This window comes from Piliocolobus tephrosceles, chromosome 16, assembly GCF_002776525.5.
Source record: "Piliocolobus tephrosceles isolate RC106 chromosome 16, ASM277652v3, whole genome shotgun sequence".
Classification (NCBI taxonomy): domain Eukaryota; kingdom Metazoa; phylum Chordata; class Mammalia; order Primates; family Cercopithecidae; genus Piliocolobus; species Piliocolobus tephrosceles.
Window position 1 is genome coordinate 21,291,354 of NC_045449.1, and position 13,922 is coordinate 21,305,275.

Sequence of the window (13,922 nt, forward strand, 5' to 3'; positions counted from 1 at the left end):
GGGGCTTGGTCCTCGCTGTCTGCAGTCATGTGGCCCCAAGACCCTCCCTCAGAGCCCGTGCCTGATTAGAAACCTGGAGATCTCACTCAGAGGCTCCCATCCTTCATGGGACCCAAACAACGGAGGCAGCCTGCCTGCAGCATGTGTGCCTACTGGTCTCCCTGAGACCCTGCAGAGGGCGGCCTGCAGGGTCTCAGGGAGCACAGGGAGCCATCGGGGTGCCACCCAGCCACCCTTCTTCAAATCCATCCTCCAGCAGGAATAGTGCTGCCGGGGTCTCCACAGCACACCGCAGGGCTCTGGTGCCCTCTTTTGGAAAGCACTCACGGCTCGCACACCCAGGCCATCAGGCTCCAAGCTGTGCTGCCTTGGAGAGCCAGAAGCTTCTGTTCTGTTCATGCAGAGGAGAAAGCCATGCCTGGTGACCGGCCATCACTGGGGAGAGGCATCATCTGTGGGGGACGCAGGGCACCACCTCTGGGGCACAGTGCACCCAGCTATTCCCACTCACCTTCAGCAATGTCAAAAATAACCAGACATCCTGTGAGTCCTGACGGTGAGGCGGTGTGTGGCACCTGAGGCCTGCCGGGAGCAAGGAGGCCCAGGGCTTGTCCCACAAAGCAGCACATTTCTACATGACTTGCTGGGTGACTTACCCTGCTTCAAAAATACCAAGAGTTAAGACAATGGGGTAAGAGTCACATCACTTCATGTCATAGGAAAAACCCAGATTTTGGCTGATGCCAGAAAGAGATATAATAAATCATAAATCAGTGAAAAAAGTCTGAAATCAGTTTTCCTTTGTTGGTGTTAAGACAACATGAAATACAAGGCAGCTCCCAATCATACTAAGGCCACGTTTTCATCCAGGCCTTGATTATGTATAGAACTGCACGAGCTTCCCTGCTGTGGTTCACACCGTGGCAAGGAACGCTGGCTAAGAACACGGCGCTTTAGTGCACAGCTGGGTGTGGTTTATTTTCTCTATACATCATATGCTCTGTTTTATTTCTCCATATGCAGAGCTACAGGTTTCCCTCTGGCTTTTGGATATAGTTAATTATACTGCTAGCATGACAACATGATAATGAAGTATCAGACGGCAGTGCACCGCCCATGCTGGCAACCCTCCCTGCTGCCATCAGTGACATGACCTGGCCCACTACAGTCATGACCTTTGACTTCCAGGATCGACATTGGGGTGCTGGGGTCCTAACAGGCCCACGGTCCCTGATGCCCCTTTGGGGCAGCCCCTGAGATGAGAGGCCCATGTCCCTTCCTACCTGCACCCAGAGCACACTAGGCCAGTGAGTATGGAGCGAGGGTGAGACTCGACTTCAGGTCTCAGAGAGGTGCAAGCTCCATTGAACCCGTGTTCAGAGAGCGCTTTGTCTTTCCAAATCTTGGCAAATGGTTATTTTCTACCCGCTGGATACATACCATAAGTGGATGTATCTTGCATTAGCCTTTTTGGCAGGTAGGAAACAAAGCTAGAAAACCTCTGTAAGCATTGACTTCCGTGGCCTGTTCCCGTTTCCTTCAGTGAGACCTGAGTGTGGGATGCTAGGAACTGTGAGTGGAAAATGTCATCACAGCTGTGGACACAGCCAGGAAGGGAGGCATGGTCGGGATGTGCTGGGGCAGGGCCAGCTTTCTAGTGTGGATGGCCTGGGACAGGCCTTAGCTGGCTCTGGACAGTGGTTGTGGCAGCCATCTGTGGCCTGATGGTGCAAGACTGTCCCATCCCGGGCTGTGGCCCCCAACATGAACCAGGCCTTCCCCACTCACTTGGCCTGTTTTAATGGACATGAAAAATAGAGCAAGGACAGCTTTAGAGAAGGAAACAAATGTGTGCAGGACCACGGGCATCTGAACTCATCTTGCTGGAAAACACGGAAACAGAGGGGGCAGACACGCTTGATCCAAGGACACTGCCACCTCCTTTAATATAGTGGTGCCTCCACACCCCATGTCTGATGCAGTGTTACACAAGTGTGTTGCTCAAACATCCATCCTACCGCACACACTCAGTTTCGGCCAACAGGCAGGGAGCCCGAGGTAGCCCCCACTCTCTTGAGCCAGGCCCCTGCCAGACCTGAGCTCCCTCCCAAGCCTGGCTTCCCCGCCTGGTGGCCTTTGTGGACCAGAAGCCATTCCTTCACGGCCAGTCCTCCGGAGTAGTTGCCCACGGCTCCGCTGCCGCAGACCACTCTGTGGCACGGGATGAGGATGGGGACCTGGAAGACAGGGAGGCAGCCACCGTCAGTCAGGGATCTGGACAATGAGGTCTTTGGGGTCAAGGCCAAGGCCCTGATTGACAGGAGTCCTGTGCCCACGAAGCAGGGGCCCATGGGGGTGGCAGGCTGTTGGCATGGGTGGGTGCCAGCTATGGCTCAGCATGAACTCCCCTTCCCCTGAGGCCCTTGAGTCCCTGGAGGTCTCAGCATGGGCTGGGGGAGGGATGAATGCCCTGAGATGGCGGGGGGCATCTTCAGAGAATCACTTTATGCCAAGATTTGGGAGGAGAAAACTGAATTTCACCCGGTGAGTAATTTACAACATTCACTTACAAAACCGAAAACTACATTTCCAAGTTCTGGTGGTATGTGACGCTCTCAAACACTCCCCAGACACCACCCAGGCATCACAGGAAACATCAGAGAAGACCGTACCTGCACAGGCCTCTCCAGCCCATGGCCAGCCAACTGTGGCTGTGGGCCCATGCTGTGCATCACCTGCTTTTGTAAATGAAGCTTTACTGGAACGCAGCCATGCCTTTTTCTCAATACTGGCTGTGGCTGCTTTGCCAAGCCTAATATATTTACTCTCTGGCCCTTGACAGGAGGACTTGGCCAACCCCTGCCTCACGCTGTGCACAGGAGCAGGATGTGTCTCCCTCTATAGTCTTGGGGTACCTGTAGGGGTCTGAGAAGCTCCCTGGTCACCCTCACTGGGGGTAGGGCATGCTCATCTCTTCCACTGGGTCCCAGCAGGGACCCAGACCCAATTTCCCTCCCTGCCCTCAGCCCTCCCACAGGCTGTTGCAGCCTCCCCACTCAGGAGCTTGGGGAGACAGAGCTATCGTCCAGCCGTTCACCTGAGAGTGATGCTGAGCACACATCTGTCTTAAACTAGCAGAGGGGCTTCAAAAAGTGAGCTTGCATCACAAGGAAAACCACCCCCACCCAACCAAACAGGAAGCAGCGATGGTCAAAAGGGCTCCACCCAGGGACCCAAGGCAGCGACGCTTTCAAGGTGCCATCTGCACGTTCACCCAAACTCACCCACAGCTCAAGATGCTGCCATCCTCATCCCGCACATGAGGCCAGGGCTGGCACCACCTTGAAAGGGTGAGGGCATGGCTCCAGAGAGCTCCAAGTTGCAGGCAGTGACTCCCACGTGGCTCCCACGCCCCTAGGGACAGGCCTCTGGCTGTAGCCTCCGGGGGCCTTCGGCAGTGCCCAACCTGTTATTTCGCCTGGAGCCAGCACGATCTGGATCTGTCGCTGACCTAAATTCAGGATGCCCTGTGCTGATAGGGGCTGATCCAGAGTGAGGACCACAACCACGCAGCCATGCACAGGCCCCGGATCTTGCCTACCAACTGCTTCTTTATTGTCAGTCCCACCAGGGGAAGGGAATCCCTGTTCCCTCCAGAGGGGCAGGTGCCTCCTTCAGTGCAGTCCTCAGGAAGACTCTGCCTTGGTCCTTTGGCATTGCCCAAGCTGTGTAGACAGGAGGAGCTCCATGGGTCCACTGTCTGGCTGAAGCTCTGAGAGCCACCTGTGGTGGGTGGGGGCAGGTGCTGTGGCCCCTGCCTCTGGTTTCCATGTGGGTTCTGGCCTCCTCCACTCTCACCCCCACAAAGGAGAATGAGTCACTGACGACCAATAAGGGAGGAAGAGGGGTACGCCCAGCTTAGCACCGTTAGGGCTCCTGCAGGTGACCTGTCTGCCCCAGGGCTCTGGGCGTCCTGATCTCTTCTGAGATGGTCAGCCCCTGCCCTGGCTGGGGGGCCTGAGCTTGGCCAGAGGGGACAATGATGGTGAGTATAATTTTTGTGGTAATTACTGGGAAGCCACCATGGCCATGCCACTGGCCCTCCACCCGCCCCCTTCAATCTTGCGTTTATCCTAATAAAGCTAAAATCTTGAGGTCTGCTATCCATTTCTCAGTTGGCTCAGAAAGGTGGAAGACAGGGATGTAACATATGGGCATCTCTCTGGTTGTCCCCCTCTGCCTGGGCAGACAGGGATGGCCACACAGCCTGCATGGCCACTGCAGGGAACTCCAGGGGCTCCAGAGCCATGTGCTTAAGCATCCCAACAAGCAGTTACTGTGAAGAGCTTCTCCAGAGCAGCTTCCCAGGAGCATGTGGGGAAGTTTTGCACAGATTTCTAAGGCAAGAATTGGCCAGAGAGCCTCCCGGGCAACAGCCTTCATCCCTAAGTAGCTCATGCTACCTGGGGAGCAGGTGCATGGGTGGGCAGCCACTAAGGGGCCAGGACATCTCGGCGGATGTGTTGGGGGAAATGCCTCATCACTGTGCAAAGCATCACAGTGACTGCTCCGTGAAGAAGGTAAACTGCCAATGAGCATAACCACAGGAGCCAGCGCGGGCTCCAGAGGAAAGGTGGAGGGCACCAAGTTTGCTCTGGAAGGTTCTTGGCTGGCACAACATGTGGAGGGCACATGGGAGATGTCTAGGGACCGCTTACTGCCTGGCCCCCCTTCCTCCTGCATCCTGAGCTGGAGGGCAGCCTACTCATCCCCACAACCCAGATGGCCCATACACGGATGCTGCAGACCTGGGGCCTCTCCCCAGGCCCTCACACATGGCTGCCCTGCTCCCAGCGTCCTACCCTGATGAGAAAAAACAGCCGTTCCTACAGGATCCCAAGGATGAGGTATGTCCAGACTACCCCCATGTATCACTCCGGGTACCCCTGGGTATCACTCCGACTCCACTCTTCTTTTTCTCCCCACATATCCCCAGCTCAACAGAGAGATGATTTCCGCCCATGCCCAGCTTCCCGACACTCCACCCTTCAAAGCCAGTGAACTGGACAAAGCAATCAGTTACTGGTCAGGTGAGCTTTTAGAGGAAGCAGCTGGGGGCGTGGGTCCAGCGTCTCCAAGCTCTATTTCATGGGCACCTCTGCTTCCTAGGGAGGTGATTCCTATCCTTGCATCCCCCAAGGCTTTTGGGGCAGGCAGCTTGTGTCACTGCCACACACAGACCTGTCACACACGGACCTGCCACACAGGTTTCATCTGCTGGGTGGCTCTCTGTGGGGCCCAGCTACACATGTCCCTGAGGGAGGTGGGGGAAGCCCCAGCCCCCTTGGAAAGGGTGCTTAAAGCCCCTGGGAGCAGGTATGCCTGTGCCTGATGCTGCTGCATCTTCCACCCCAGCTATGGCCCTCATCACCCCCGCCAGGCCCCACCAGGCCTGTCAGCCTCCAGCCAAATGGAGTCTCATGCCCAAGTTCATAAGGCTGTTAAGTAGCAAAGAAGGGGCTCTAATCACTCTCCTGCATGGCTCCACACACCACACTGCTCCTCCCTGACGTGGACTGTTGAGGTGGGACTTTGTGGGATGGCAGCTGGTGCCGGCAGATGACATGGCTGCAAGATGGGGCTCTGGCTTCCTGCACATCACACAGCTCATCCTGATTTGACAATCAGTTTGGGTCACTATGGTAACATGCACCAATGACGCAGTCTAAGAGGCTTCTGACGACTATGACATGGGAACACGCAGGTGGCAGAGGGCTGACTGTTTCCAGCGTTGAGTTTAATAGAGTGAGGTGTAGTAAACAGGAAATCTCCAGGTTGGAATATTTACCCTGATGGATGATTTTTATCAAATACAACAGTGCCATTAATAATTGCTGTGAGGGCATTATCAGATAATACAAATTCACCTTTTTGGCTGATAAAGAGGTAGGCATTTAATTCAATCTCGGTTTATAAACATTTAGGCACCAGTGTTCAGTTTTCCTGCCTAAGAGCAGACTTCACAGCAGAGCTTCGGTTTTTCTTCTCTCCCTCTCCATGAGCTACGAAATTATAAAAGTTAGTAAAATAAACGCGTCTCCCTCTCCCTATACATCAATGCAGAGGCCAGGACAGACAGCACGGAGTAACAATGACCCCGACAGCTAGGACCAGTCCTCACCTTAGCATGCTGGGATGGGGAAGAGGTGACTTACCAAATAGGCACTCTTTTTACCATCAGAAATAGGGAACGCTGCTTCTGTTTGTGTGAATTTTGGCGGCAGGTTTCAGACTATTAAAATAATGAAACCTGCTGAAATGTATCGGGGCCCTAAGGACATTTTCAAAGGATCCGTATCCTCTATGTCCTCTCCTTTCAAGCATGTGCTGCATAAAATGTAATTTTTATCAATAACCAAGAAGCTCATAATATTACAGCTGTATTGAAATCTTCATGCTGTGAAATCTAATTTATCCAATACACGAATCCATCACTTATGCAGCCCCTTTCTCAAATGCTATAAAACTTCCAAACCCATAGATTTGTTTCCAACAAAAATAACATGAAGGGGCCTTTCAATCAATGATGGAATCCTTCTGATTCTGGTACCAGCTGAATATTTTTTCCAGCTTCACCTTTGTTCTTCTGGGCAGCAGCCCACAAGGGAAAGAGCTTGTTTTCACTTGCAGCCTCATCAATACCTAAATCCTGGTGAACAAGTGACACTGAGAAGCTGTAATCAATAGCTCCCTGTGCATTTTTTTCTTCTGGTCAAAAGGTTCAGCTCCACTGACAACCCTGACACTTAGAACATGATGCTAAGTCTTTATCAGCAGCCATCTGGGTGACTGACAGAACAAGACTCAGGGAGTCATTAACACTCATGGCAATCTGTGAATAAACTAACTCCTCAGGAATGCATTTGTTTAGAAAAAGGTGGGGAGACTCTCTGTGCAATGTATCGATTGCCTTTGAACTGCATTTAGCAAATTCTGTCTGAGGATGAAGAGGAAGGGTGCTTTGTAGAGGGGGTGGGCCGTAAGGAGTTTTCTACTCAATATACTGGGAAACTGACCATCCTCTCCTGCTGGGTTGGGGAGACAGCCTTCCAGGAATGCTGACCAACCACCTTACACTGGCTGGTGAGTCCTTCCTGGAAAATTCTGGAGAAATCAAGCTCCTAGGATAAAGGAAACCCCTGCATGGCAAAAGCCATCCCTTACTCTGGTTGGGGAAGAGAAACTCATGCTGACAGCAAATGCAGTAATATGAACCAGCATGTGCTCCTGTTTATTGCAAGCCACCTAAGGAATTAATGCACAATGAGCTTTACGATGTTTTCTAACATTCCAAGTCCATTTTTCACTCCCCTCCCTTAAATCCAAAATCACTCGACTCAGTCTGAATATAAGGGATGTTTTCAATGAGCAAGTCTCAGCGATGCACCATCTGGGCTGGAGTGGATGTGTGCAGGCTTCCAGCTGGGACGCTGCTGTCAACGCCAAAGGGAAACATTCCTGAGAACACTGACAGCAGCAGTGGCTCACTGCTGGCCAGGGCTCTTCCTCCCTCAAGTCCCTGGGACACCTTTTCATCCTCCTAGCCCATTCTAATGAGGTTTCTAATGGGAATTTGGGAGTCTGTCAACCTGAATGACAGTAAACTACGTAGCTGAAGACTTCTTGCAGGAATATCTCTGGTATATCTGTGCTATAATTTGAGGCGTCTGTGGGCACCGTAGCCCCACAGAGGCTACAGAGGTCCTGCTGCAGCCTCCTCCTCAGGTTGAAGGTCACTGCACACGGTGGAGCCCACAGAAAGGCCACGGGAGGCCACCACCGCCTGGCTGCCCTCGGCCCAGGAGGCATGTGGATGCTGAGAAGGGTGAGACTTGGTGTTTGTAGAACCCTCCTACCTGATGCTGTGCTCACCTCCAGTCTTGGCTTTGCCATGTGACGGGGTGTCGATGTGTGGACTTTACGGACATTAGGGTTTTATACCCCATGTGATACTACTTTATACATTGCAGTGACTGAGGTCATACTGAAACAGAGACACTCATAGAGATTAATAGCAGGAGAAGAGAGTCACGCTGGTTTGCAGAACAATAAATGTCTCCGAATATCGCCACAAGCAGGATTGCTAACCAGCAACGGCATCTTCACTGCAGAGTGAGAAACTGCTGGCGTCACGAAAGGCTGGTGGGGGAGAGTGTTGCCACACCGCACATGTCAGTTAGTGGAGCTTGTCTTTACAGCAAAAGGGGAGCTGCACACACAAGGGAGCGAGCAGAGTCGGCGCCCACTGACGGCGCCACTCCCATCTTCACATGTGTGCACGGAGGGAGCAGAATCCACCTCAGTGGGGAGAAGACAAGGACTTACTGTCCTCAAAGGGCACAAAGCATAGACACTGCCTGAAATAGTCACTGCACTGATGCAGGAAGAGGACCCCCAAAACCCCATTTGCATCCACAGTTCTCATGGGCCCTACACTCAGCCACCACACAATGGCATCTGAGCTGCCTTTTCATCAGGTTGAACACCTCAAAACTGACTCACAGCCGGGGAGAAGACAGCGGCCTTCCAGAGGGGGATGTAGGTTAAGCTTTACTGGGAAATGTCAAAAGTCATCCTCAGAAATTTGATAAGGAAACATCTCCCAACGTGCCATAAAAATCAGATCCCTACGGCGTGGTGCAGATGTTTTACGACAATGTAGCTGAAGACGCTGCAATTAACGTGCAACAGGTGCAAAAGGAAGGGCCAACTGCACCCACCAGCCACTGTCACCAAAACTGAGGACAGGAAGAGATGGAGGAGGTGGGGATGGTGGCTGTCCCTGTGGTATCTCCCTCCTGGGATATTTGGGATATTTAATACGGCAGAAAGCTCACCTAGATTAGGGTGTACATTACAACAATGAAATCCACTGCAAACCTACCGGACTTGCTTTTTAGGGACTAAGAATACAGTTTTGTGTAAAAGTCTACGTAACTGTCATCTCCTAGAAATGGACGCTCTGCCCCCGGGCTGCCACAGTGGGCAGCAGGAGCACCAGGCTGTGGTGTGAACTCGCCAGCCTCTCCTGCTATGAGCAGGGATGGAAACAGTTTTGGAAACAGACAGCAAGGCCACAGCAATTTTTCAAAAAGTGAGGCCTATCTGATTTAGTCATTTCCCATCCCATGATGGAGTGATCACATTTGCACTCCCTGATCAGATGGTATGCTTCCATCGTGTTACAAACTTTCATAGCGCTTTCGGGAGAAGACATTGCCAATGTGACCACACACCCTCACTGGGTGAATATTCCAGGGGCGTTCTCGAGGTTGTGTGGGTTCTCCCAATGGGCCATGCAGATGGGGGCACCCTTCCTGCCCACACACACAGGCACGCATGGCCTTGGCCAGGCCCACATGGCATGCTGTGTGTGACTTCCCCCTTCATGCTAGATGGTCTGCGGCCCAGTTGCCAAGCCCGGGTGCTGTGAGATGGGACAGCAAGGGCACCCGCATTGCCCCCAGGCACCACAGGCCATGCTGCCCACCCATGCTGTGTCCCGGTTGGGCCTTGTCCTCTGGGGAGCACGGCCTGACGCTGCATAGCCTGGGAGCCTCGAGTTCAGTGAAACCTGACTGCAGACGCGTGGGAAGGATGAGGACATAGAAGGGCTCTGGGGAGGCTACCATCCCTGTTGAGACAGGAGGTGTGTGTGGTCCAGGTCCCTCGTCCCATGCTGCAAGGCCTCCCACCTTGTGTGCTCACGTGTGATGCTTTAGCTCTTGAGACCCAGGGAGCCCTGGGACTCAGGGGGACTGCAGCCCACAGAGAGATGGGGTTGGATGTGCACCCTTGCTCGGCCATCCTGCTAGGATGCAGGCACCTTGCAGGTAGGCCTTTTTGTCTGTTTTGTTAGCTGCTGTACTCCGGGCACCTAGAAGAGTGTGGACCATAAAACTGGCACCCAACACTTCCTCCTGCTGAGTGAGCAGGTGGGGCCCCCTCTGCCTGCTTGTCACTCCTCTAGGCTCCCTCCTCTCATGCTCACTGAGACAACCAGAAGCTCATGCAGTGGAGACGTGTTCCCGGGGTGGAGGAGCTTCCAGGAGTGTGGTGCTGGGGTAGCCTCCTTGCCTTTTCTGGAGGCATCTGGCACAATGGTCCCCATCACAGATGTTGACCCTCTGCCCACCCCAGCAGCACAGCCTGCCTTCTGGGGAAACACATGGGATCAGATGACACCCTGCCGCCTGCATGCACCCACCACCCACAGCCATGCCCGCGCCACGAGAACTCACAGGATTGTTTCTCATTGCTCCTCCCACAGCTCGCGCGGCTTTGGGGTTGCCTGCCAGGGCTGCTAATTGCTGGTAAGAAATCACTTCTCCGAATTTCACAACCTTCAGCAGCTTCCATAATACCTGTCTGGTGAACGACTCTGAAAGGAAGAATGCAGGATGATGTTATTTGGACAAATGGCTTTAGCAGCTCTGATATAAATAGCCGCTAGTCCCAAAACAGGAAACGCATCGACACAAATAGAGGTGTTACACTCAATTAAAACACAGCCTCCATGCACTGCTCCGCCACCATGTCACCAGGCAAGGAGACACGAGCATGTGGCAGGCCACCACGCAGGCTGGCCCCTTGGAAGGCATCCCTGGAGCTGGTACTGCAGGTTTGCAATTTCTTTCTACCTGCTCTCCAACCCGGTGTTCCACGCGGGGTTGCGTGTGCCACCCTTCTAGCGACTGGGCGTGTGTGAGAGAGCGCATGGTTCAATTAATACACACAGAAGTCCCTGCTGCCCGCCTACTTGGAAATCTTTTGTACTGCTGGTTAATTTCCAACTTCAACTGGGACAAAGAAGGCAAAAGCAGCCACAGGCCAGGCTGCGATATTATGCTGGCTGTCCACATCCAGCCGTGCGCGGGATTCCCCCAGCTACTGCTTGGAGTGCCAAGCACCACAGTACGCAGGGGCTGGCGGTGACCTTGGCTACAGGCATCTTTAGTGAATGGGGCTGCAAAAATAAAATGACTTGATTCCCATTTAAATTGAGTAACCACATCCAACTGCATTTGTGCCGCATCCTGCTGCAGGAATGAGGAGGTGATCGCAGGAGAACATTCTCTCCCTCTGCCTCCAGGTTTCAGAACTGTGACCCGCGCGTGGTGTCGGCGGGAGAGAAACCCGGGCACGTGAAGAAGGCCTGTCTGAATCAGTACCTATTGTCTTTCCAAGGGGGACATGCAGCTCGGGAGCTCTGGAGACAGAGCCAAGTCCTCCATCGCGGGGGCTCCAGCCCTCCAGGGACAGGAGTTTCTGAAGAGCGGCAACAAAGGGAAGGCTTCCGCGGGCAGGAACGATGTTCCGAGTGTGTCCACAAGAACACTAATTACACTTGGTGCCAAGCTGGCAAAGTGCGATTTGCTTCTTAAAGGACACACACCCTTACATGTGTGTTAAATAATAAAAATCACTTCTTAACTGAAGGGAACGATAATCACTTCACTGTGGAAAAAAGTCTGTTTAGTCTTTATTATAACATTAAGCAAATTAAACATCAGCATAATCCAGGTGATACTAGAAAAGGGACATCAAAGAAATTAACTTTGTTGTTCATTAATTTACATGGATTAGTAGAGGGCAAAAAGATAGCAAATGTGCTCTACTTTTTTATGACATAATTTCAAACTGTACACCATTTGTGGCAGGAGGGTGACTTTGGGGTTAATCAGACTGATTTGTCCTTTTAATTGCTTTCTATTCAAAGAAAATTCATTAGATAATGTTCTCTTCAAAATTCATGAATCAATTTAACTGAAGAAACCACGTTAACAGCTTCGGGTTCATTAGCACATGCAGTTGTATTACTGGCTGATGGCTGGGGGGTTTCCTTGGGCAAATGCACTCTGTTTACTATCATTTCTTCAGAAAGCATTTTGAAATCAAACTGTTAATCATTATTATGGTTGCTGTTGTTGTTATGCCTAACTTTTAAAAAAAGCAAAGCAAAGCGAGGTAGCCTGCTGTTGACATGGAGGAAAAGAGATTTCTGGGACAACTGTCTTGGAAAAGAAACAATGAAAGCAGTACTTCGATACCGCAAGAAGCGGAGGCCAGTTTCCTGTCTTCCTCGGTGAAACAAAGTTGGTGGCTTTGTTTTCCGTGCTTTCTGTTAGGTGTTCTGGGAGAACGGCCTGGAACTTTACTAAACTTGTAGGAATGAAACGAGGGAGGTGTGCACAAACCTAACTGGAGTGCAGAGCAGCTCCGAGAAACAATGGCACAGTTCCAAGGGCCTCATCTGAGCGCCAGCCTCGAGAGCTGCTCTGACGAATTGCTGCCAAATTACGGAGCACCTTTCTTTCCAAGTGTAAAAGTATCGTATAATAAAACAATTATATGTCCGTAGATGAGCACAGAGTTTATCAAACATGTTCAGCTTCATTGTCAGCTTCTCATGGGAAACCATTTCTTAACTTGTCCGTACCAGGCAACATATGAGGAAGTATAGCTCAAACAATGCTGTGTTTAGCAATCAGGCACCCGATTTTACAAATGTATCTGAAAACTCAGTTTCACCCTGCAGTGAACAAATGCAGTAATTAGTTGAAGCAGCTCTCAAAGAGCACAGTGCTTCTAACCCTAGCCTATGTGGAATCACGTGGCTGAATAACACCTGTTCCTGAAGAGGGGCAACCCTTGCTGTTAAGCATCATTATCTAAAATCGAGTGAAATCTACTCGCAGACATTCACGCACGTGGAAAACAGAAGTTCTTGAGGTTGAGGTGACCACATCAGTCCTCAGTAGCTGGCACAATCACTTCAGGTGGCCCAAAGGGGCAACCACTAAAACAGCAGCCTTCTGGTCCAGGTGCGGAGGCTCACACCTGTAATCCTAGCACTTTGGGAGGCCAAGGCGGGCGGATCATGAGGTGAGGAGTTAGAGACCATCGGGCCAAGATGGTGAAACCCCATCTCTACTAAAAATAAAAAAATTTAGCTGGGCATGGTGGTGCTCGCCTGCAGTCCCAGATACTCGGGAGGCTGGGGCAGAAGAATCACTTGAACCCAGGAGGCAGAGGTTGCAGTGAGCTGAGATCGCGCCACTGCACTCCAGCCTGGGCGACACAGCGAGACTCCATCTCAAAAAACAAAAAACAACACCCCCCCCAGCAGCCTTCTGTCTTTCGCCATGGGCCTCCCCAGAGAGCAGCCCTGAGACCTGGGGGCTCTGTGACGCAGCCTCCGAATGCCACATTCTGGATGTTCTTCTCTCTTACCCCTCTACTTCCCTTGTTTCCTTCCCAAACTCACACTTGCTCCTGCCTGTCCTGTGGTGCTGGGTACCTTGGGCTGGGCTTCCGTGGCTGGGGTCAAGGGAGAGGACCTGCTTCTTGGAGTTTCTGCATCTGAAGGACATGGCTATTCTCATTTCGGCTTGGACGGCTATTTAAATGTGTGCACCGGGAGGCTGAGGCAGGAGAATGGCGTGAACCTGGGAGGTGGAGCTTGCAGTGAGCCGAGATTGTGCCACTGCATTCCAGCCTGGGGGACAGAGCGAGACTCTGTCTCAAAAAAAAAAAAAAAAAAAAAAGTGTGCACCTGTAACTGCCTCACCCAGAGAAGACTGTTTTCTAAACTTTCTGCCTGCATTGTGCATCCTCCACCAAGGGTCTGGGTGCCCTTTTCTGATGCTGGTCAGGGGAGAAATCATTTTGTTTCACAGACACTGGGTTTTTACACAAGGTGTTTTCATGCCACTCCATGGAGTGGAGTTCAAGGCTCTGAGCAGGCCTGACACCTGAACCTGGACCAACTCAGCCAAACCTAGTTCCAATAAGGAAGATAGCACACACCAGAGCACGGCAGGAGGACATAGACCAGGACCAGCCTGGGTCTGCCACCACTG

General features: G+C 52.1%; 1 protein-coding gene across 1 annotated transcript; it reads right to left on the bottom strand.

The window, feature by feature from the left end:
* Window positions 1-2,027: 2,027 nt before the first annotated feature.
* Window positions 2,028-13,445, bottom strand: LOC111533643 (methylated-DNA--protein-cysteine methyltransferase-like). The gene is made up of 5 exons (XM_031934346.1): window positions 13,361-13,445; window positions 12,297-12,349; window positions 11,232-11,397; window positions 10,302-10,441; window positions 2,028-2,237 (listed from the first exon to the last, which is right to left on the bottom strand). The coding sequence occupies exons 1-5, from the start codon at window positions 13,443-13,445 to the stop codon at window positions 2,028-2,030; spliced, it is 654 nt and encodes a 217-aa protein (XP_031790206.1).
* Window positions 13,446-13,922: the final 477 nt, after the last annotated feature.

Bases quoted from the DNA above. Each gene is read 5' to 3' on its own strand.
- LOC111533643 (XM_031934346.1), bottom strand. From the start codon at position 13,445: ATGAGAATAGCCATGTCCTTCAGATGCAGAAACTCCAAGAAGCAGGTC. The intron at 12,350-13,360 runs GTACCCAGCACC...GTAATTTGGCAG, and splicing joins CCACGGAAGCCCAGCCCAAG to CAATTCGTCAGAGCAGCTCT. The intron at 10,442-11,231 runs GTACTGATTCAG...TCTTCCTTTCAG, and splicing joins CCCCCTTGGAAAGACAATAG to AGTCGTTCACCAGACAGGTA.